Source organism: Camellia sinensis, chromosome 14 (assembly GCF_055761805.1).
Source record: "Camellia sinensis isolate YWXY chromosome 14, ASM5576180v1, whole genome shotgun sequence".
Lineage (NCBI taxonomy): Eukaryota > Viridiplantae > Streptophyta > Magnoliopsida > Ericales > Theaceae > Camellia > Camellia sinensis.
Window position 1 is genome coordinate 12,249,058 of NC_138974.1, and position 25,354 is coordinate 12,274,411.

Here is a 25,354-nt window from a genome sequence, read left to right on the forward strand (position 1 = left end):
ATTACCTAGAGTTATTAGATTTGAGCTGTTTATTTCTAGTAATTTATTTATACATTTTATTTTATTTTAATAGGTTATCATTGCATGAGTTATTTGGTGATTAGTGCATGAGTTACTAAGAGTTGATAAAATAAAATAAGAATTTTATTACTTAAGGTTCTTAGTAATTTATTTGATTTGTTTGTTATTTATTTTCTTTTGTAACTAATTTTCTCTACATGTTTACTTAAACGCGAAAGGAGAATCTATATTATGAACAAACAAAAAAAATTAGAACTAGCAATTTAAATTACTAAGGATTACCCAAGCATGGATGGAAATTGTGGACATATTTGTGAATTCAAGTGTTTATTTTAATATGGAGAATTATATCGATTTTAGTTCGTTAATAATTTTGATTTATTTCAATTAATTAAATTTTGGAAAAATCGAAGTGTTGGATTTCATATTTTGAGAATTTCAAAAGATTCGTCGCGTCAATAGCTTTCTGAAAAATATAAAGAACGTCTCAAATGGAGTCCGGATGAACCTACACAACTACTAAAAAATTTGGTAATTTTTGTTGTCAAATGATGACATCATCACAAGTCAGTAGCCATGTCAATGACTTCTGGCAGACCAGTCAGCGATACGTCAACAACACAGTCATGTCATCATAATTTTTCAAAAATTGTATTTTGGTCCCTGTATTTCAAGATAATTTCATTTTGACCCCAAAACTTTTTGAAATTGAAATTTGGCCCCTAAATTTTTTAGTATGTGCATTTTAACCCCTTAAGTTTATGATATTTGTAGTTTGGTCCCTAAAATTCCTAGTGTTTGCAATTTGGTCCTTGGAGTTTATAGTATTTGCAGTTTAGCCCTTAAAAGTTTATGAAGTTACGATTTGACCCTCGAAGAAATGGTAGATTGTGTTTTTGGCAAAACAGACGATTCCAGATGCAACCATGAACTCCATTTTTTGCAGATTTAGATAATTTATAATTGTAATAACTACATTTTCATTTGTAGTAGTTTTGATTTCCAAATTGTAATACTTTTACTTTAGTGAAAGGGAATGAGAAAAAAGAAGTTTATAAACCTTTGGGTTTAGAAAAAATCTTTATGACTAATTTTATTATTCCAAATCGTTTTGGTTTTTTGTAATAGAAACCAAAGTTTAGCCTTAGCTAAAGAGTATTTATGATTTGTATTCAGAAATAGCAACTAAAACGGATTTGATTTCAAATCTTTAGGATTTGAGAAAGTCTTTGGGTTTAATATATTTATTTCTAAAGTGTTAAAAAACCAAGTTTTGGGAAAATCTTTGATTATAATTTGATTATTTTCAAAGTGTTTTGGTTTTGAGAAAAGAAACCAAAATTTTAGTATTAGCCAAAATATTTCTGATTTTTATTCAGAAATAATGGACTCAGTTCGGGGAGTACCGGTTAACTTTTGTGAATGGTGTAATTCTTGTAGCAATTTTTATTTGCTTAGAAATTGGTTTTTAACCTGGTTTATTCCCTAAAAACTTAATTTTGAATTTGTTTCCCATTGATTATGGGTCAACAAACTCTTGAAAGTTTTGTCTAAGGTTAATTGGGTTTTAAATGGGACCGTTGTGACCCCTCTAATCTTCTTAGAAACTTTCCTGACCTTGTTCGATTTTGAAGTTAGTAGCGAGCTAAGTTTTGAATTAAATTTCAGTCTTTAGGATTTCGTAATGTTAATTTGTATTCTAGAGAAACATAATTGTTGAAATTCTGTTGTGGTTTTCAAAAATGGCTTTAAGATGTGACAACAGAAAATGTTGTTCCACCTAACAACCTTAAGCCTTGCGATGTTCTTAAAGGAAGATCAAGAGAAATCAAGTGTGATTAGAGGAAATCATAAGATTGCACGATAATTAATCAGAGGCAATAAGTATGTTATCCTTGTGTCAATTATAGTATGTGTGATTACTATATGACTTTGCTTGAAAGCAAAGATGAGACAACCCGTTAGGGTGGATGAATATATTTTTGAATTTTTAAATTTAAATATATTCTTAAATTGGTGGCTCCTAGTGAGTACAAGATCACTGATCACAAAGATAGAAAACTGCTAGTTCCTAGGAGGTATTAAACCACTAGCTACACAGTTATGAGATTATGGTTCCTAGTAGTGAATAGATTACTAATCACATGTCAAAACATGATGATTCTTATTAGTAGAGAGGCTACTGATCATATGTCAAGACATGATGATTCCTAGTAATAAAAGAGTCTACTGATCCTATGTCAGGATGTTGTGATTCCTAGTAGCAAAGTGACTACTGATCACAAGTCAAAATATTGTGATTCCTAGTAGTAGAAAGTCTACTGACCGCATGCTGAGAAATTAGTGATTCCAAGTGATAAGACAACTGGCTATGTTATGAAGTTCCGAATAGTAGACTATTGAACATTGGATTTGTGTTTCGTAATAGTAAGGCTATTGGCTTCACAGTGATGGGTTGGTGCCTTGAATTTGGAAAATATCTAATTTGGTTGATGACGGTCTTGGAATATATTTTCTGTGATATGATTTTGAGAGTTTCATAATCATTGTGACACAAGGAATTATTTAAAGGCCTTGTATGAATTTTTGAAAAGGCTAAAAGCCTTCATATAAATTCTACAAATGTGGGGGTGTTATGCAAAAGGTGGTAAACCTAAAAATCCCTAAACCCAAGAGGGTTAGGATAAGCCTAAAAATCCATTGACTTTGTATTCAACGGTTATGCACAATACAATAGTGCATATCTATTTCCTTATGGACAAATCTAATATTCAGATTTACACGAGAATACTATCATGAAATTGAGGAAATGGTTTTCATGAGAAAAGAGATGAGCCTAGAAGATGTTAAAAGGCTAGGACTTTAAAGTTCTTCTATCTAATCTTCTTAAACCTATACAGTGGCTAGTAAGGCTAAAAGATTATTTGAAGCTGTAATTTCTCTATGAAGAAGTTATTAATTTAACTTTATCTTACATAGGTAGTCTTGGCATGCAAGTGTATAAAAGCCGATGAGACAGGCTTGTTATTAAAGGATACTAATGGAAAAGAAAGCCTGGATTACTTTGATACGTGATCACCAGTTATGGTGAGTGTGATCATAATTGTGCGAAGTCTAGAGATACATCAAGATAGATGTTCAGATAACTTTCCTATATGAAGATTTAGTTGAATAAATCTTTATGGAACAACCGGAAGAATTTGTCAGCTCCAGGACGAGAAAAGTCTATAAGCTTTGAAAATCATTATATGATTTGAAACAAGCACCATAAAACTTGTATGAGAAGTTTGACAACACTATGTTGTTGAATGAGTTTAAAATCAATGAATGTGACAAATGTGTATATGTCAAAGACACTAGCAGAGGTTATGTTGTTTTGTGTCTATACGTTGATAACATACTCATTATTGGTAGCAATGATGAGATGTTCAGAACTACTAAGAAGTTGTTAAACTCTAACTTTTACATAAAAGATATGGGCCTTGCAGATGTGATTCTGGATATTAAGATTACCAAAATATTTGGTTGTATTATACTTTCTCAGTCTCATTGTATTGATAAGATACTTGAGAAACTTAGTAAATCAAATACTAGTGTGTCAAAGACATCGGTAGACTTGAGTCTACATTTGGCCGAGAATAATGGTGAAAGTGTATTTCAACTAGAATATTCTTAAGTCATTGGAAGTTTAAAGTATCTGATGAGTTGTACAAGGCTGGGTATAACTTACTTAGTTAGCAGGTTAAGTAGATACACAAGTAATCCCAATGCCTATCTTTAGAAGGCAATTGTGCCGGACTAAGGTTCTTACGGTATAATTGGGATTATGGATAGCATTACACTTGATATCTTGTTGTACTAGAAGACGTGCCTAATGGATATCTTGTCTGTTAGTGAACTTGTTGTACTTGATATCAACGATGGAATCTGAGTTTATTGCTTTAAATAAAGTTATTGAAGTAGCTAAATGGCTTTGTTGTTTTCTTGAGGATATTCCATATTGATTGAAACTTGTGTTAGCAATTTTGTACACAGTTGGAAGGTTTAGACATATCTGTCATAGACATGGGTGATGTTTGGGAATTAAAATTTTAGCAGTTTTTAGGCTAAAATCCACAAAAAGACAAAATATGCTAAAATAGCCAATAAAACAAAATGTCACATCAAACCCATAATCGTTTTAATTTTTTTCTCACAAACATCACATCCAATTACAAAAAAATCCAATCATATTCCTAAACACAAAAATCTTAGCCTACTAAAATAGTAACTTCCCAAATGCCCACAAAATTCTATATGACAACTACTCTCTTATATTGTCACTATAGACTATATACAGTCGAAAGACAATATTACGGATTCGTTAACTTAAGGGTAAAATCGAGAGTTAGTAAGAAGTCGTTAAGAATAATGGGGTTAAGGCCTTTAGCTATGTTACCAGAACGGAAAACTCAACCTAGTTAACTGGAGATCCCATGATTTGTTGGGATATACCTCCTTATTGGAGTTTGAGACCCAATTGGTTTATTAAAAGAATTTTAATTTGGTTTGGTTTAGGTATAATATATTTTTGTATATTATATTTGTGGAGACCCAATTCAATTTGGTAACAACTAGGGTTTTTGTTACAAAGTCTAAGATTTAATAATATATATATATATATATAGGTTTTGTTGCTTTCTGCCGATGGGTGTGTGGCTGCCTATTCATATTTGTTGAGAAAGTGCTTGGTGCACTTGTGGGTTTGTTATTCAAGCATAAGCTTGCTGTATTGGGGAGTAGAAGTCTTAGATGAAATTCGGTGGTTTTTGTGCATGATGTGATGTTGTTTTGAAACTGATTTGGTTCATTATTTTGGGTCTTCTACAACTCTAGTTTCGAAGACTTTTGTTCATCTATTTGGTGAGGTCTTTCCTCTTGTTTATTCGTGATTATTTGGAATTCACCTAAGGGTGATTTTGTGAGACCATTCGTGTCTCGTTTGTAATCGTTTGGAAGCTTTTTGGTTGATAGTAGAATCGGATTTCGATCCCGTGGATGCACCTCACATTAAGGGAACCACGTAAAAATTCTTGTGTTGCTTTTGATTTAATTTTTCCGTATTAGTTTTTATTCCCATTTATTGATTTACTTGTGGGGAATCATATTTTCCCTAACATGATTTAGGTTCAAAGGGACAACCTAATTTCGTGTAATAGGTTAGTCACTGTGGAGTTAAATCCTTCTACCCATTCATTTATATAGTGATATTCTGTGGAGAGGAATGTTAAGCTGATGCTTTTAATGACCTAAATGTTGTGAATAGTCAACCGTGGTATAGCGAGATACCTTATCTATGTCACTTATGAGTGCGAATTAGGGCCGCTTCTTTAAGAATTGACAAGACCGAATTCTTTACAAACATTCACTGAACCAGGCAAGTGTTCTAGGGTCAAACCGGACACAACAGTAAGAACAGAACGATACTTGGAGTAATTTTTGTGTGAGATCTATTGTCTCAATTTACACAAACAGCAGAACAGTTCAAGGCATCACATTTACTGGTCAGCCAGTAAATCCGATAGGCTTTCACTACAAAAGGTTCAAGGCCAACAATTACCTTTTCTAATCCAAGGTTATTCTATGTGCTCTCTCTCCGAGTCTTTGTTATTAAGCGTTATTCGTTTATCTTTATTCGGCGAATTTTATTCATGTGAGGGATTGTTGGAAGATAATGATTTTTTGACAACTTTAATTTGAAATTAAAGTGGGATCCAACTGTCAGTTGAGCTGGATCCGAGTGTTTTGTATTCTCTTAAGTGAGAATATTACAATACAAAAATGATGGGCCGAAAGCATTGAGTTGTGAATGAGAATTGTCTCATAAAGTGGGCATCAATAAAAGTTAGACTTAGATTTGGACTTAATCTTAGTTTGGACTGGGCCTAGGCTTGTGCTTGTGCTGGTCCTGGTCCATGTGCTAAGTTTGGTCTTGGACTTAATCTTGAGCTTGGGCTAAGTTGTGCTGTATTGGGCTTAGCATGTACACGTATTTGAGATTGAGCTTGGATCAGGTTATGACCCAACATCCGTATCCGTTTTGTGACCCATTTGTTTGAATTATTCAAACATCATTATATACATATTTATTTGTATATATTAAACACATTGGAGTTTTAGGCTTTTTGTAACTCTCATCTTTTGATGACGAAATTAATGACCATATTAGTGGCCATAGATTTTCAACCTTTGTAACTCTAACCCTAATAGCTAGAGTTGATGGCATTGGTTAATGGCAATTTAATGACCCTATTGATGTTAGCCTCCATGGCTAAGGCTCTCTTCTACTAGTGTAAATAGAGGTTTTTCTCCTCCAACTTAGGGGTGGTTTGGAATGTTCTAAATAAGTGTATTTTTTTGTCTTTTTATATATAAAAAAAATATGTAAAAAAATAAAGAAAGTGAGTAGAAAAGTAGAGAGGAGATGTTGATAGATGTTGATTAATATGACCCAAATAAGTGTATGTATGCAAAAAAAGTGCACTTTTTTAGTGCATGCCAAACACCTACTTAATAGGTTGTTTGAGAGAGGTTTTTTATAACGGAAAATTTGTGGTTTCCTTTAGATAAAGTTGGAGATGATTTTTATACCAAATAAATTTTTTCTATTTTTTTTTTTTTTTGCTAGTCCCTTTTTTGATTCTTGTTAGAGAGAGTACTGTCATTGTCAAATTTGCCAAAATTATTCAAAAGGTGTTTTTACTCGTCGTATCCTGAGAGACAGATGTCGGTGTACCTCCAGCACCCATCGGGAGGTGGTGAATCTGTTTTAAGGAAACTGTGATATCACTCAGATTTCGGTTTGCATCCTTTGTCTTTTGTTATTCAAAATTTTAAATTTAAATAATTTCTCATATATTATTTTATATGTCCATTTGAATTCATTTTGTAATATGTTCCATAATGTAATCTAGTTCAGTCTTGTATTTTTTTTAATTCTGTAGTTTATTATATATTTCATTCTTTAATAATAATAAAAAATAATTGTTTTATCATTTCTATTTAATTTTATTATATATATTTTCTAGTATTATTATGGAAAAATACCAACATTTTCTTTTCCTTTTCCTTTCGAGCAAGTATGACAGGTTTCAACCAAATCTAGATTTCATTTTTCTTCTCTCGATCGTTGAGCATGATCGACTTAACTCTTTTCCATGCCCCATGGCCTCTCACTTTGTTTCTTAATGTCATTTTTAGAATGGATTTTATAATTACGCAACTTAAAATTGCATTTTCAAGTTTGTATTCTTTTTTCTCTAATTTGCATTCGAAAATCTCTGTACGTATAGATGTTTGTATCTCTATATACAAGATGGGTTGCATGTGAGAGAGGGTGTTGTTTAGCTCATTTGCTAACAACTAGAGCTTTTTGGAACTAGTAGTGATATAACACATTTTTGAAGTCTTGCATCCAAGCCTTGATCTCTGTTCTTTGGTTAGACATGTTATTTTACAAGACAAACTGCTCTTTAATGGTTCTAGTCTAGTCCCAAAGATGACAAACCATTACCATTCATTGGTTTCATTTACAGTCCTGAAACAACGTTGAAATTGTCTTTTCAATACTTAATATTGTTCTCTAGTGTTTGATTGCTAGCTGGTGAGGAGACCCATATTTCTCTCTGCAGGGCTTACATTTGCTGATGAGTAGGACGCAGCTAATAAACCTTTGAATTTTAATTTTAAATATCATTTTTATAATAGATTTTGTAATTGTGTAATTTAAAATCGCATTTTCAAAATGTAAGTTTATGTTAAAATTGCATGTTAAAAATATAATTTCAACTTGTCACATCAAAGCGTTGTTATTCATATCGACTTGAAATTATATGTTCAAAATGTGATTTCAAAAGTGGATTAATTTCACAAATAATTTGAAAAATGGATTAATTTTCTAAAAAAAAAATTTAGAATATTCAAAAAAAAAAAAAAATCCCCATACCAGCCCTAAATGACAAGATCAACAATTTCACAATGATTAATTAACAAGATTGACAAGTGATTTATTGATATTATTATTATAAGTTAAAAGTTTAATTTAAAAAAAATAAAAATTTTAATTTAATTTATTACAAAGACAGAATCCTACGGCAGAATCCTAAAATTAATTATTTAAATTTTTTCTTTTTATTAATTTTGATTGCACTTTTCAAAAAAAAAAAATGGTTCCCAAACAAACAAACCAAATTTATGACAATGTAAAGCAAACCCAACAGAGGGAGCTTGACAATCAATCACCATAGCCATGGACTTGTCGAAGCTCCAATCTAGGGTTTCATCTTCCTACATCCCACCCCACCGCACTCAGCTCCACCCTCGCACCATCCTCTATCCCAACCCCAAACCCTCTTCGTCTTCTTCCAATCGAGACAAATGCCTCATCCTCTTCGCCTCCCTCTTCGTCTTTCCTTTCCTCTTCTACCTCTTCTACACCGCCCTCGGCGTTCACCAATCCTCCAAATTCGGCGAATCCAAGACCAATCTCTTCGGCATCATCATCAATGCCTCCCCAACCCACTCTCGAATTCACGTCTTCGAGTTCCTCAACCCTGGTTCCACCTCTCTTGAGGTGAAGCCGGGGTTGAGTTGGTTTGCCGGAGATCCAGAAGGGGCTGGAAGGTCGGTTGTGGAGTTGATTGAGTTTGCCAAGAAAAGGGTTCCTAAAAGTGAATGGAGGAATACTAAAGTGCAATTGATGGGTAGTAGTGATTTGGAGAGGGTGGAATTGGTTGCAAGGGAGGCCATTTTCGAGTCCTGCAGGCGGGTTTTGCGGTCCTCTGGGTTTTTGTTTAAGAACGAGTGGGTGGCTATAATGGAAGGTTGGTTGGCTGGCTGGCTTTTCTTTATGAATGCTTTAATTTCTCGTTTGAGTTGCTGGTTTTTATATAATTGAATTGATTATGGGTGTTGCTAGCAAATGTAGTAAGGCAGATAAAACAGAAGAACAAGAAAAAATGAAGAAGAATCCAAGCATTTTTTATTGAATTCTAAACACTTTTCGTTAAAATTAAAACAGTTTTCAACTCTTTTCTATTCTGATAATTTTAAAGGTGAGATCTTGCTTATCCACCTATGTTGGGTAGTTGAGCGACCAGAGATGATCCATTTGGTGTGTTTTGCTGTTCTTTATTACCATGTGGTAAATGCCACGTGATACCTTGGGACTACCTAATTATTTTATGGATTTATGATCTCATTTATTCAGCTCATTGTTTTGAACATGCTATTTGCTTACTAGTCTTTGGTGAGAACCTGTATCGGACTAGCTATTAATGAACTAGGTTTAGGATTCGGCAACTTGGTAATGCAATCTATGTTTATGAGATTTTTTTTTTTTTTTTGTCTGTACATTATTACCCAATGGTTAGAACGGTAATTGATTCTCATGTGTAGAAAGTCTGCTAACTAATTCTCATGCGTGGAAAGTTTGCCAACTACTGATCTAAGTCACATTGTGTATAATCCTGACTCAGGTCGAGAAGAAGCTCTTTATGCTTGGGTGGCTGCGAACTATGCTCTTGGAAGCTTGGGAGGAGAACCTCAAGATACGACTGGGATTGTTGAACTTGGTGGGGCATCTTTGCAGGTTCTTTTCATTTTCATAGTGACTTTGCCCATAATTTGTATTATTGTTTTAGCCGGTGGATACTAAACAGGCACACAGACAAACTAGTAATTTACTTGAGTGATGCACAAGTTAAGGTACAAAACTACAGATATGATCTGCTGGATAGGAGGAAGACTGTCCTATGTTCCATGAATTTTTGAATGATTAGATTGTCTTATATTTTTATAAAATGGATAGACAATAATGTAGTAATAAGAAGGAAAACTATATTTGAACTTTCCTGTAACAACATTATAATCATGTAAAAATTAAACAAAAATTTACTATAAACATTACACAATTTTAAATTGTCTTTTATAAACTAACAATATTGTAAATTATATATTAATTACACAAAATTGTCTTTTATAAACTAACAATATTGCAAATTATATATCAATTACACAAGGTGACCGCTGGTTATGTATAAATAAATTTTGAAGTCAAATGTAGATGTGTTGGCTGTGTTTGGAAAAGTCTGGCCAAGTCTAATTGTGCCTAAAGAGTTGATAAAAAGAAAATTCTTGTAGGTACATGGTCCATTTTCCCGCATGGTTATGCCAGCACCATGTCATCCTTTCCATGTGCTTGTGTCTCACGTTTCATTCTCTTGAGGCGAAATTTGGAACAGTAGGGTATCACCACGTGTCTTGTTGATCCCCTTGGGATCAAATTCTATCGATGAAAGCTAGCGTATGTGCGCCTTAACTTGGAGCCAAGGGAACAAGTCTCCTAGAGCCAGTCTCCTAAGGCACTCCTTATACACTCGCCTGGATGCGCTTGGTCTCCCTTATCTTGGCTGAGCCGTTCTCTACTCCAGTGTGTCCCTCCTCCAGTCATGACAACTCCCTAGCCATATCTCGGTAGGGCCAAGTGGCTGTCCACCCTAGTCTGTACCTTCTGGCCCCGTCTGTTTGGGGTTATAGGGAGGGGATTGGGATTACTAATCCCTTGGTATTACTAATGGGGTGTTTGTTTTGAGAGATGGGGAGGGGACTATTAATCCCTTGGTATTAATAGTCCCCTTGGAAGGGGGATTGGTAAGGAGGAGATAGAGATGGTATTAGAAAAATAGTGAGGGGATTAGAAATTTTTTTATTTTTTTTATTTTTTATATATTGGGAATTTTTTTTAAAATATTAATGTTTCATTTTTTATATTTTTTTATTTGTTTTATTATTTTATATAAAAATAATTTAACAATTTCTCACTATTAATCCCCTCACTATAAATCCCCTCCATTCTATCTCTGAAAACAAACGGGACCTCTAAGCCTTATGATCCCTTCTCTAATGGAACCTTGATGTTTTCATGCTGGCCTAAGTCAATAGGGAGCCTCTCGGGTTTTGATGCGGTCATAGGGTGGCTGAGCGCTACCTTGTCACCCTCATGCGGTACTTTTGGGGTCATGTGGCTTGGGGCTAGGGGTGAGGGTTTATCAAGGTATTGGTCCCACCACCTTTGAAAGACTTGCATTATGTCCTGTCTTAAACGAAGATAGACCTCCACAAGAATGTATTATAGACCAAGATGAAGGCATGCAATGTGCTTTGTACCGCTTTGTACTTGAGGAACACATCTTACTACCATTGTGGCTAACACTACTACTTGTTACGATCATGTCAATAATGGAGCATCAATTAGGTGGAGCGAACCCCACCTCACGTGCCCACTTGGGCATGTTCCCTTAGCATGCCAAGCTGAGTTGGCTTGACCCCTTTAAGAGGTCCTTCTCCATCCATAAGCAAGTAATTTCCTATGTATTGGAGACTTGGGTTCACCCTACCTCTACTGTTGTCATTCTCTTTTTCTCTCTCTGTCTCTCTCTTGAAGGTTGTTTTAGCTATTATTTAGTTGATTTATGGTGGTCTAGTGCCAATTCATTGCCTACCTTACTTTTCATAAGGTTCCTTTAATTAGCTTTACTCACCTTTGGCCATCCACACATCTACATTGGGATTTGCTTTGAGGGGATGGTAGGTGTGAGATTAAGGAACACAATGGACGGAAAATTGTAAAATTTTGATGATTGTGAATCATATTGTTAAAATGGTAAGGAGTGGCTAGAGTGGTGCACTTTTTGGATAACTGTAGCTGGTAAAACCAAAAAAATAGTTTGATTGAAATTATACGAGGGATTGCATGTGATTCTCCTAGAAAGCTCAACAATGTTTTAAACCTACAATTCTGCTTGGTTTTGTTTTCTACATTATCGTGTATGCAATGTAATTTAAAGTTTTTTTAAAAAAAAAAAAAAAAAAAATTAAAGGGAAAAGAAAAGAAAAGGAGTTCTAGAGTGAAATATGTTTTTTGTTGGTACATTGTACAATGGTCTACTTTCTAATGAATTTTAAGAATTTAACATACCTAATGATCAATTGCATACTTATCTCTTCACAATTGTCTTTGTTTAACTTATTCCTTGTAACTGTTATTGTAGAAGTTGTGCCTTTGCAGCCATTATTTTGAACTTGGTTACTTTGGCAATATACCTCCTCTATGTTTCATAGACACATAAATGGTGACTTGTGCTTTACATATCGGCATATATACTTGCGCGTTTAAGTCTTGGAGAGAGACATTTTCAGCCATACTGAACAAAAATAAAGAGCCATAGCACTTCATATATATTTAAGTCCTATATTTCATCATTATGAAGCTTGCTGAATTGACTTCCTGTGGGAGTTAGGAGTATAGGCTGTCTTAAAATTTCCATTACCAAGGTGGTCAAACCAAATTCCTGATTACGGCGATGGTACACCGTGCCTCAATACCGCAGTGATCATGGCGTGCATCCCATAGCTTAATTGCAGTGGTTATACCACACAACTTACGTTAATTACAACGGTAATTGTAGCCAAGGTTTTAAATAGCAGTTGTTATGTATCGTATCTGCCGATACGTAAGGGATTTTCGACTTTCAATACCCTTATTCACTGATATTTCAGACAATACTGTCTGATATGGACCATTATATGACCGTATCATCGATACCATTATTTAAAACCATGGTTGTACCGCACGACTGATTAACCTAGGCTAGAGGCATGAACTAAATAAGTCAAAGCCTTTGGCACACGCCATGAGACTCTGGGGTCTTGTGGCTTGGAGGCTAGAGATGGAGGTTTTGTCATAGCGCCAACCTACTGAGTTGGACCGCATTGGGTCAGTCCTACTGAAGAGAGGCTTTGCCACTAAGCTTTATTTCGAAAGCCTTCAGAATCAAGAGATAATCTTAATTGCCTAACTAACTTCTAATAGCTTGACAAGATCCCTAAGGATATGACAACCATCTTGGACAGTTTGTTTTGGTTAGATACTCACCTTTTTCAGATAAAATGTAAAAGATAGTACTCTCCTACATCACATTAAAATACTTTAAATTTCAGGTTGTCTCCAAGTTCTGTACAACGATTCCATCTTTCTTCTTATCATACCCTCTGACGGGTGCCTTTGATATGTTTTGCCATTATTCAGTGAGCCTATTACCATCTGGTCATCCCACTCCTCAGACAATTGATGATAATAATATGTTTCAAAAGTATACTGGAAGTATGGGATGTGATTGCAATGACATGGTCAGTGTTTTAAAAAGCGTGCTTAGGCGCGCGCCTAAGCTCAAGGCGAGGCAAGGCGCAGCTTTGCGCCTCAGTCATGGTGAGGCGAGGCGACACAGGTGAAGCGCTGCCTAGGCGATGAGGCGAGCGCCTTATTACGAAGCGCAAGGCGAGCGTCTTGTGCGCCTCGGCTTTCTTCCACTCCCAGGTTCTGCTCTCTTCTCTTCTTCTCTTCTCTGCTTCTTCTCCTCTGCTTCGTTTCTGCTTCGTCTTCTCTTTCCTTCTTTCTGTCTTCTTCTCGCTCCTGCTTCACGATCGCTTGCTCTCTCTTCTGCTTCGTTTCTGTTTCACGATCGCGAGCTCTCTCTCTCTCGCCTTCTCTCTCGCGATCGCGGTCCCGATCTCTCTCTTCTGCTTTGTTTCTCGTTTATGATCACTCTCTCTTTCTCTCGCGATCTATCTCTCCCTTTTATCTTCTGTATTCATATATGCATATATATATAATATTATATAATACCGATTATATAATATATAATATATAATCTACAATATACTTATAATATATAAAATATAATTGATTATAATATATAAAATATAATTGATTTATATATATAATATTAGGAAAATTTACCCAAAAGTCCTAGTTTTTGAAACATTGAACCATTTAGTCCTAAAAGTTTTCTTATGCTCCATTTAATCCTATTTTTATATCAACATGATGTGAATGATGTAAATGATCTAATGTTTCATTCTATAATTTCCAAATTTATTGAAATCTGATGAACATTAAATGTTTTTCATCCTATATTTTCAAGCATTATTGAAATTTGATGAACATTAGATGTTTGAAATCCAATGTTTGTAACATGACTCTGATGTTATTAACATTGGAATGGGACCTTTCAGTCTATAAGAAAACTTTTAGGACTAAACAGTGCATAAGTTATTAATTTGGGATTTATTGGTGCATCCCCCTAAATATTATACCACACCTATTATATAATATATAATATACTTATAGATAATATGTAAAATAATAATTAAATAAATTAATTATATATATATATTAAAAATTAATATTTTGCTTAATAGATAATAATAGATAATAAATAAATAATAGATAATAATATACATATTAAATAAATAAATTAAAAAAAAATAATAGATAATAAATAGATAATAATATACATATAATAGATAATAATATACATATTAATAGATAATAAATAAATTAAATAATATATATATTAAAAAATTAATTTTTTTTTTCTTATTAAAAAAATTAATAATATACATATTAAATATTTGTTTATATTGGAAATTGTGCTTTATTAATATTTTGCTTAACTTCTATAACTTGCGCCTCGCTTTGGTGAGGCGCGCGCCTCGCCTTGCGCCTCGGGGCTTAGGCTCCAAGTGACCTCGGCGCCTCGATGCGCCTAGGGCTTTTTAAAACACTGGTACATGGTCTAGTAATTCATATTTACGATTTTATACTAGGAAGCATAGATACGGATACGAGATACGGATACGACACGATACGGATACGGCGATACGACAAAACCTAAAAAAATAGGATACGGGTACGGCTAGGATACGTTTGTGGAAAATATATTTTTTAAAATTATTAATAGTGAGTTACACATAAGCTAAAGAATGTTAAGAAATCACAATGTAATTTTATAATGCACAATACTATCCTTTAAGAATTTTGTATTAATTTAAGCTAGTAGCTTGTTTACTTTTTAAATTTTTTATAGGTCTTGCAAATATTTCATTTCAGTATCAAGTTTAATATATTTATATTACAATAATAGAACAATTCACAACTTGTCCCTATGCTTTTTCCTTTGACACTAGTGAAAAATATTATATTCAAGTTTACTTGCTTATTTATTTATTGATATTTAATTTTACCATTGTTATATTCTTTTGTTAATTCTTAGTTTCTATGTAGTTATAGGGGACATGCAAGAAATAATTAGGATACATCAATTTGATAAATTCTATTATTTAACTCACTATGCTCTTCTTATCGAAGAACTTAACAAAGTATTAGAAAAATATTCTTATATTTATACTCGCAATTATATTGCATTCTATTACTATGCAATAAATGTTACAATTCTAATTTCATAAAACAAGTAAACATGACTTGGAGTATCCGATACTTCAAAATTAAGTATCCGATACTCTGAAATTAATGAAAAATTAATTAAGAAGTATCCGATACTTTTAATAAGTATCCGATACGTATCCGCGAGTATCCAAGGAGTATCGGTATCCGATACGGATACGATACGGATACGTCACCCTATTTGAAGTATCCGTGCTTCATAGATTTTATATAACATGTGGTATTGGCTTTCCACTATCCTTTTCTTTGTTTTGAATATGTTAGTGGATTTTTCATTTCATTTAAGTGAATGATTATTGACTCATTGTACTGAGATATTTACCTGGGTGAACATTAATCATTTAGAAGATTGGGAATTCTTTCCTGAACCAGTTGATGTATGGACGCAGGTTGCATTTTCTCCTAGAGATCCACAACCAATGCAACTTTCACAGATTATCAAACTGGCTGGAGTGACTTACAATCTGTATACGAAAAGCACACCTTACTTTGGTCAGGTGTCTCTTTTTTTATTATTTTGGCATTATAATTCTTATGACATTGGTGTTTAACTTTCTTATGTTTTCTTGACTTTATTATACCATTGTATGTTGGTTTATTTTTTGCATAGACACTTTGCTTTAATCTTTTTTTGGTGTTTTTGGGGTGGGTTGGCAGGTAACCTGAGAAATCTGTTTCAGTTTGAAGATGTCTTGTACTTGGGTTTACACTGTAGGTTAACAAAGTCAATGTTACTTGCAAGAACTTCTTTCTTAAGGCACACCTAATAGATTATATAGTTCCTTTTATTTTTATTATTTTTGAAGAATATGTTGCGATGTCCCCTGAGAACTGTTCTGAAAGCATATTTTAATGTTTGAGCAGATTCCTATAATTCTTGTATAACTTCTGCCAACCTTAAAACATTTCTGACCCGCCCAAAAAGAAAAATGAAGATACATGAGTTGAAAATGGATGAGGAGAGAGAACATCAACCTCAAAACACCTGACCATCATGGACCTGTTTACTAGATGGGGTGGCAAAAATGACTCCTGCAAATAAAGTAGTGGGGGTGGCAGGGAGAGGGGGAGGCTCGGTGGTTTTAAGTTATGAAAAGTTCAAAATTTATAAAACTCTCATAAAGTTGTGTTATTATTTGAAAGTATAGAAATGTATTATGAGTCGTTTAGTTAAATCACATACTAATAGGTAATGGTAACTGTCCACAGGATCATATGGGAAGGAAGTTGAAAGCCCGAATGGCAAATGCTGAACAACTTTTGACATTAGATTTAATTATAATTGTGCAGGCTTTGATTACATGAGGCCATTTACTATGATTATGTTGACTCGTAAATTTTTTGGAAAAGTTTGCCATCATTTGAGAAGTTTCTTTTTACAACTTAATTCTTTTTAAGTAATAATTTGTTATTCATCCTTAACAATATCCTGTCGGCACAACATTATTTATTATTTATTTGGAAAATTTTGAGGAAAAAAATTGGTTGGAACACGTATTGTTTTGTGGAATAGGAATACGAATATAATAGGCCATGCTCTATGAAGGACGGTTGGAACATGCATAGTTCTACATTGTTTCTGTATTTGTCAAGAGATGTCACTTTCTTTGAGTCTATTCCTTGTTACTCTGAGCCTCTTTCACATGATCTTCCTCTTCTTGTTCCTAGTCTCATTTTTCCCAAGTAGTTGTTTTTGCTTAGTTGTTCATCAATCATGACACATTTGTTCTTTTTGAGAAATGTTTTCCCTTTTCTTCTTATGTAAATATGGCTCATAATCAGAATCAAACTATATGTCATGTGTGACTTGAGCAAACACCAAGGGCCTCTGCCCTTCACATCCCTTGGATAGATAGAGAGGGTGCTAGGGAGGGCATAAAAACAGAAATTGCACTTTATGTTGACATGCATATATGGCTCATAATTTTCATTGGGTATTCTTATGAAGGTCAACTGCATCAAAGGGTAAATGGCTGACATTGAACTTGGTAAATAAATTGGTTGACTAATTGAAAAATCCCCATATGATAGAAGTAGAACAACGCTTTATATCTATTTGCTTGAGGTATATTTTGTAATTTTATTTTTTGTAAGATTTTTCATTTGTGATGTATCTAGTAGTAGGCTATTACTTCTGATCATTATTCTAAATATAAGTTGTGCAGTCAATAAGATGACAAAGACAAAGGAAAACAGAAGAAAGTAAACTTTCTAAATTTGTAAAATAGTGGATGGCAAGTGGAGACAATGAATTCGTATTCTATCCGTCCTTTCTTTTTCAAGGAATTGATTGTTACTTAATTTTTTTAATTTATTTTTTATTTATTTATTTTTTTTTATTTTTACAAGAAGTAAAAGGGGAGGAGTCTGACCTTTGTTCTTCTACAGGATGCAATATGGGAATCACTATGTGATCTACACAACTCAAAAGACTTGTTAACTTGTAAGTTTTGTAGTTTGAGTATTTCCTTCTATTTTCCTGTGGGATAAAATTTGATTAGTTTGTACTTGCAAACTATCAACATATAGCTGTTAGATACGTAGGAGGTTGACTTCTAATTGCTTATAGAAAAATTCTTTGGTTCTTTGTTCTTGCATTGTTCTCATGACTTTGTTTTGATATGACACCTCCCATGTCTAGTGTGATCAACATATGTCTGTTGATTTTTCCTTGTAACATACATGCTCCTATGTTGTATTTACCTATAACAACTTTCCTTTTTGAACAATAGGTGTTCCTCTCCCATAATTATAAACTAATTCCATCACAAAATTTATTGCAATAGAATTGCTTATAAAAAAACTAATTCTATATATTTGTTGCCCATACATCTCCAAGAATCCAAATCATCATATAATTTAAAAATAAATTGTTTAGTTTTGGAAATGAAAGACACCTCTAGGATTATCGAGGACATGCTGATACTAAGTAAGCATTGATATGGAGATAGGATATAAACATCATACAGTATCGACATATTGATTCGGCAAATCCTGAAAAATTTTAGATAGTGCAATGTGGATATAATTCTTATACATTGATCAATTTATAAAACAGGCATAACAGCAACTATGAGCTTGAAAAGGTGAAATTGATTATTATATTATGTATACTTTCATCATTTCCAATTCTCTTTGCTATCTAAGTAGTTATATTGTACACACATTTAACCTCATTTCTGCAATTTCTTGAGCAATTATTGCTTTGTTGACTGGCTTCATTGTCAGCTTACCTAATTCTTGTTTGACTACCACATTTGTCGTAGGCGTAATGCAAGCAATAGGTGGTTTGGCTTGGTTGAGCAATGCAATGCTAAGAAAAATGTTTCTCCTGCAATGAGTAATTTGTTTGGAAAGAAAAATGAAGTGGAAAGTACAGCTTTGATTCATTATGGTCATAAAGATAACTTCTTTTTTTTTTTTTCTTTTGTTCGGCAACAAAATAAATTTTATGGTCATGAAGATAACATTGTTTGATTTTAAACAAACTTCTCATAGCATTGCTTTGTGAGTTGTGACCCAATTTATACACATGTTTCAATTGTAGTGAACAACATTCCCATGATTATTTTATGTTATACAGTCATTATCTTGTTACAGTGACCTTTAGCCTAATTTTGCAGTTTCAAGTTCCAGAGAGGATATTGCAAGTAATCCTTGCATTCCTAGAGGGTATGACTTTGCATCAAATGCAAGTGATGCAAAACTTTTGAGATCTTATGCAGTGGGAAACTTTTCTGCATGCAAATCTGAAGTGATGTCATTGTTGAGGAGACGAGGTAAGCTGGCTGTGTAGTCTGTTAGTATAAACACAGTACCATAGCAATTCTAGGATTTAATTTTCTAGTTGATCATATTATTCTGATAATAGCTGTAAGAAATAAATGCCATTCCTTTCTTGAAACATGTGTAGCACACACAGGAACTCTCTTAAACAATTGACCATTTTTAGTATAAATGAAAGAGGATTACCTTGTACATGCGGGAACTCTTATGATAATTGGCATTTTTATGAATTAGAAACAGACAGCAGAGAAATAAGCGAGTGTTACCTAGATCGTTGATTTTTTTCAATCTCGCAGTTGAAAGAGGGACATTTATAGAGCCAATAACGTGTCAGACTTTTGTTTTTCTCAGTGACTACATAAAATATAGTGCTAACAGCTTCAGTCATATTTTCATTGTTAGTCTAAGCATGAGCCAGGGTTAAGCCATGATGGTTTGTTTGGCTTCTCATACTGCCAAGCAACGGTAATTGGCCATCTTATTTTTTTAAATAAACATGGAAAACAAACAAGGCCTAATATTTACATGATAGTTTTTTTCCCCTTTTTCTAGGAATGAATTGTTCTCTCTCTCTCTCTCTCTCTCGCAAGGAATCACTGTTGTTATGCATGTATGAATGGGAGCTCCATTGTGTCCAGAAAAAATAGTCTCTTTGAATCTTCAGTTGCACCTCAACGTTGAAGGTCACAGAGTTGATGATATTATTCTTTGATCCTTCAAAATATTCAAGAATTATTAGTAGGTTTTGTTATACTTGGATTCTTGACTACAGGCATCTGCCATAGCTTGCCATGAGTGATGCAAGATGAGAAACTTCTTTGTTCTGCTTGATTGCTGTTCCAAGTATAATTATTCAATTTATGTTCCAATTAAGGATATAATAGAAAAAATTCCAGAAAGGTAGATTGGAAAAGTTCCCTATACCATGAAATGTTTTATGCTAGAAATTACCATTATACTTGTACATGTTTGCCACTACGAGTGTAACACATGATGATTACCTAGAGTTTTTGTATTCTACTGTTTATTGTGACGGAAAAGTGGTGGGTTAATAGATTAAACAAGGGAAATAAGGTTAAGGTTTGTAAAATAATTGATTCCAAGCAATAGGTTAAGATTATGGTGATCTATGAAGCACATACACTCCAAATTAGTCCTAACCATGTTCGGCATATGTCCGACACCTATAAGCCTCAAACACACGAGGATACATGTTAAACACTCCACATGGCATGCCTATTTTTATTATTAATTTTCGTTTTGGATGGAGACACATCACAGACACACCCTAGGACACATTTGACTTGTGATTATTTGTTTTTACATATGATCTATTTATTATTATATTAAATGCTTTTGATGTTTGTGAGGTAATGGTTTATCATTGAAAAATAGTTTTTTTTTTTATGTTGAATGATGTTTAAATTATAGACCAGGTTATTTATCCAAAAAAAATATATATATTATAGATCAAGTTGTTTTTACATGTTAAATTGGTTGGTTTTTCATTAGTTTTAGATGTCTATCAATGTGATATCCATATACATAGCAAATAAAAACATGGACCTCGGGCCGTATATCCTCTTTTTGGACTTACAAGGCAATAAGTCCAGAGACTTTTTGTTTGGGTCCAAAAGGATAATATCACGTCAAAAGACCATGAAATATATTTAGATACCATTGTTTTCTTCATCATCATTCACTGCAAATTATTCTCAGTGATGGTTTCATCTCATGTGCAGATATATGCTTGCATCCACCTTGTGAAAGAGTATCATCTTCCCTCGTTGAGTTGCAAAGCCGGCTTGGTCCTCCAGATAAATTCTTCTTTATTTCTGAGGTTTGTTATCAGTGACATACATTGGAAGACAGCAGTATCTGTTCTTATTCATATTATAATTTATAAAGTTTACATCTCTCTCTCTCTCTCTCTCTCTCTCTCTCTCATGTAAGCTGAACAATGCTTTCTTGAATTTTGGGTGATTTGGATTTGGATTTGGATTTGGATTATTTCTACCTTAGCTAGGGCTGCATCAATAACTTATGATCCCAATTAACGAAATTCATTGCTGAAAAATGTGAAATATATTTAGATGACAAATGGTATCCTAAAAATAGATTTCAAAGTTGCTAAGTCTCGAGAATGGATCCCTACGGTTTGGAATGGGAATCACATGGTCTAGCTATTCCTGGAAATCACAAGTGTGGAAATGAAGCAGCCATTCCTAAACACTGATTCCCACAAACAAAATAAAGCTGAGGTGAACTTGCGCAAACTTAACAAATTTAATGACCTTTTTGTAAGTTTTATTATTTTTACTTAGCAGAAAAATTTGCACAAACATCATTAACTTGGTCCTCTAATGAGCCTTGTAGAATTGAGTAACCTATACCGAGATTCACTAATAAAATGCTTATGCTACCAAAAAATGAATTGCAATAGCATTCAATTAGGAAACGTAAAATTGCCTGCCAAAACAGTTTTTGGACAGTATCACAAGAATAGACCATATCATACAATGCATCATGTGTCATTTTTGAGTCAACATCCCAATTTTGCACCATTGTCTTCACATGGATTGATTCTCTCTCTCTCTCTCTCTCTCTCTCTCCTGTTATTAGTTTACTAAATTTTCTTTTCAATATTGGACAGTTTTTTGGCCTTGCTCCGATGGCTACTTTATCAGAGTTGGAGGCAGCTGGCCATCATTACTGTGAAGATGATTGGTATCAACTGAAGAGAAAATATCATAGCACTGATGACCTGGATTTGTTGAGATATTGTTTTTCTTCTGCATATGTTGTGGCATTGTTGCATGACAGTTTTGGTATCCCAATGACTGATAAGAGGTAAAGTCCCCCCCCCCCCCCCCCCCCTCTCTTCTGAATGGTTAGCTTTGTCATCTTGTTTCACATCTTATTCTGACACATATTTGCAAATTTTGACGGTAAAAAGAAAAAAAAATGGAGAGAAAAAACCATATATTCTTATTCATTAACCACAAAATCTAAATTACTAAAATGGTTTACACTGATAAAATAGAGTGAAACCCTAAAACCTAAAAAAACAAAAATACTATCAAACTAAATATATAAGAACAAAATACAAATAATACAAAACACGCATTCACACTCCTCCCCCCTTCAAACTCATGATGCAAGCCCTGTAAGCATCGACAGTTTGTTAGGTAAGAACTGAAATCGGGTAAACATGTGATTTTGGTGAAGAAGTCAGCAATTTGTAAGGAGGAAGAGATAAAGGCAAGATTGGTGGTACCTGATTGAAGATGATGAATGAAATTACAATTAATCTTGATGTACTTTGTGCACTCGTGGAATTGTGGGCAATCTGAATAGCGCTCTGATTATCGCAATAAAGGCAAGTAGGAAATGAGATGGAGACACCCAAATTTGAAAGGAGCCAATGAAGCTAAACAATCCTCGTTCATGACATTTGACCTCAGCTATAGACTGAGCAACAAGTCTGTTTCTTAGTTTTTCACAAGAGAGTTACCAAGAAGTACACAAAAACCAATAGTAGACTTACAATCGGAAACATATCCAACTCAATTATCATCAATGTAAGCTTGAATAGTCAAAATGAAGCAAAAGATAACAATAAATAAACTCTTTAAATGCTCACTACACAAATAACCTAACCTAAAATGTCAAAAGATTAATTTGACTCAAATTCTGATTTAGACATAATGAAGATATTGTTGTGGAAGAGAACTCCACAAGAATATGCAAAATCTCCATCATATATAAGTCACTAGTCCTATGCCTGATCTTAATCTACTGTTTCGACTTTTGATCTTGAACAACACAACCAAAAGAAGAAAAGAGAACATCAAATCCTGAATTAGAAAGTTGACTAATAGATAATAAGTTAAGAGACAATTGGGGTACACAGGACAAAGATGTAGAAGGAAGAACGAGAGCTCCACATTCATAGGAGATACAATATTTGGTTGTTTAAGTGTGTTTATTAAGTGTGATTTTCTATGATTTCGATGGAGATAAGTGCTATTTGGAAAACTGTAGTCGAAGCTCCGTTTGGCACTAGATTTCAAACAAAATAAGTTTGTTTGGCCCTATACGCTGAAAATCTTAAGTTTTTTCGAACAACTAAGGCTGAGTGTAACTAGTTTAACCAACTTTGGGCCGTTTGGTAGACAACAACTCATCAAACTTGATTTGTTCAGTTCAGCTATTGTTAGCTGAACAAACCAAGTTTGCGTGGGTGTTGTTTTCCAAACAAATCTAGTTTATTCGGCCGTAGTTGTCACCCTCATGTCATCCTCCTCTGGGGTAGAAGAGATGGAAGAGGGAAGGAGAGAGGAAGAGGGTGGGTGTAGAGAGGTGTGAGGTTTAGGATGGAGGTATGTTTGTTATTAGGAGGGGTTTAGAGAGAGTGAAAAAATTAAATTTTATAGGTGGGTGTAATAAGAAAGTAGGTATAGAGATTTGAATCTGTGTTGTAAATAGAATCTCCCACAAGAGCAAGGAAAAGAGCCGGTAATATGGGTCAAAATACAGAAATACCTTTCAGACTACTAAGCAATTAAATGTAGGATAAAGACATAATATACAACACTCCTTAAGGTTGGTGCGAAAATGTCTCATGCCAAACTTACAAACAATGGAATGGAGAACCTTACTCTTCTAGTAAATAGATCAATCAATTGATCTTTTGATTTCACAATAGGCATATAAGTCAAACGCTTATTCAACTTTTTCTTGATGAAATGTCTGTCAATATTGATATATTTTGGTCTAATGAGCTATATTAATAATATCCTTATTATCACAATACAACTTCTAGATTGAATTTGAGGATTTCACCATGATGGATTTGAAATAACAAAGTAAAATTAGTTGTTTGAATTCCCTTTCATTTTAAGGCTACAATGATCATGATAAAATGCATGTCTTCTTGCTCTACTCTATCTTCTCTTTTAGTTTCTCAATCTATCTATTATTGTCAACTTTACTATATTTTCAAAAAGTTTAACCTCAAATCCCTTCCTTTGAAATCCCTCTATCCAAACAAAACATTAATTTCATTCCAACTTGCTTGTCATTATATATGTTGGCATCTTGTATGTTGCTTCATCGCTTGTTATTGTTCACTTAGTTTGTCAGTGTTGCACTTTTTACAAGTGTTGAGTTAATATTTCAATGAAAAGTCCAATTTTCTTTTGCTATTTCCACCCTTACATGCTGATTTAAAATTTAAAAACCATGAGAAAAAAATTCCTATCGGAATTTGACGACAGAAAATTGTTGTATGCAGGATTAGATTTGGCAATCAGGTTGGAGTCATTCCCATTGACTGGACTCTTGGAGCTTTTATCCTCCAAACTATCCGGGAGCCCCTTCAATTGGAACCGAATGAGCTGGGCGAGATTGTTGGAAATGACGCAGTCGCTTATTTCTCATTGTTTGCAGTACTTTTAATAATTGTCCTAGGTGCATTATTTTTATTAAAATGTCAAAAACCACAATTGAAGACAATATATGACTTGGAAAAGGGGCACTATATTGTCACCCGTATGCCCGGGTAATTTTGTCTTTAATTTCTTCATCATCTATAAAAAAGAAAAACGAAAAAAAAAGTGTTTTAATAAACATGGCTGATTTAGATTTCTCTGAACTGTGTAATATACAAAAAGTACATATATATATATATATATACACATGAGAGAAATTTGCAAAATAGCATTCACATGATTGAAGATGTAAAGGAAGTGTATATGATGGTCTCTTGCCCATTTTATGGTTCCTAAATGAATGGTCAGAACACCGTAGGAGTTTTGCATATGATTACATATGATTCTAGCTTTGGGCAATATAAATTGGAAGTAATCTTTATAGTTTTATTTGAATTTCAATTTAATCACTTTTGACTATGTTTGGATCATGAGTTTAGGTAGAAATTTAAAAAGTTATATTTCACTGACATTTCACCTTCATTTTTTGTTTTTCTTTTTCTTTTTCAAATTTTTATTCAAATTCATTATCTAAACGCGGCCATTAGTATAGCATGCATTGTTTTTGTCTGCAATACTAACAGATTATGGAGGAAGCATACTAAAACGAAAATGAAATTGTAAAGTTAAAAGTGATGAAATTAAAATTATGAAGATCTGAGTAAAATCTCATTAATTTACTCAAAAAATGTCAAATTGTAAACCCATTCTG

The 25,354-nt window shown here is 33.6% G+C and overlaps 1 protein-coding gene across 2 annotated transcripts; it reads left to right on the plus strand.

Annotated features, from left to right (window-relative positions):
* Positions 1-8,210: 8,210 nt before the first annotated feature.
* On the plus strand, positions 8,211-24,782 carry LOC114270951 (putative apyrase 6). Of its 2 annotated transcripts, XM_082907012.1 has the most exons (8): positions 8,211-8,882; positions 9,537-9,649; positions 15,754-15,861; positions 17,753-17,807; positions 18,988-19,143; positions 20,893-20,990; positions 21,804-22,000; positions 24,447-24,782. In XM_082907012.1, the coding sequence occupies exons 1-8, from the start codon at positions 8,309-8,311 to the stop codon at positions 24,715-24,717; spliced, it is 1,572 nt and encodes a 523-aa protein (XP_082763138.1). In that variant the 5' UTR covers positions 8,211-8,308; the 3' UTR covers positions 24,718-24,782. The 2 variants fall into 2 exon arrangements, with proteins under 2 accessions (XP_082763138.1, XP_082763139.1); XM_082907013.1 differs by lacking the exon at positions 15,754-15,861 and having other exon boundaries at positions 8,220-8,882.
* The last annotated feature ends 572 nt before the right edge of the window (positions 24,783-25,354 follow it).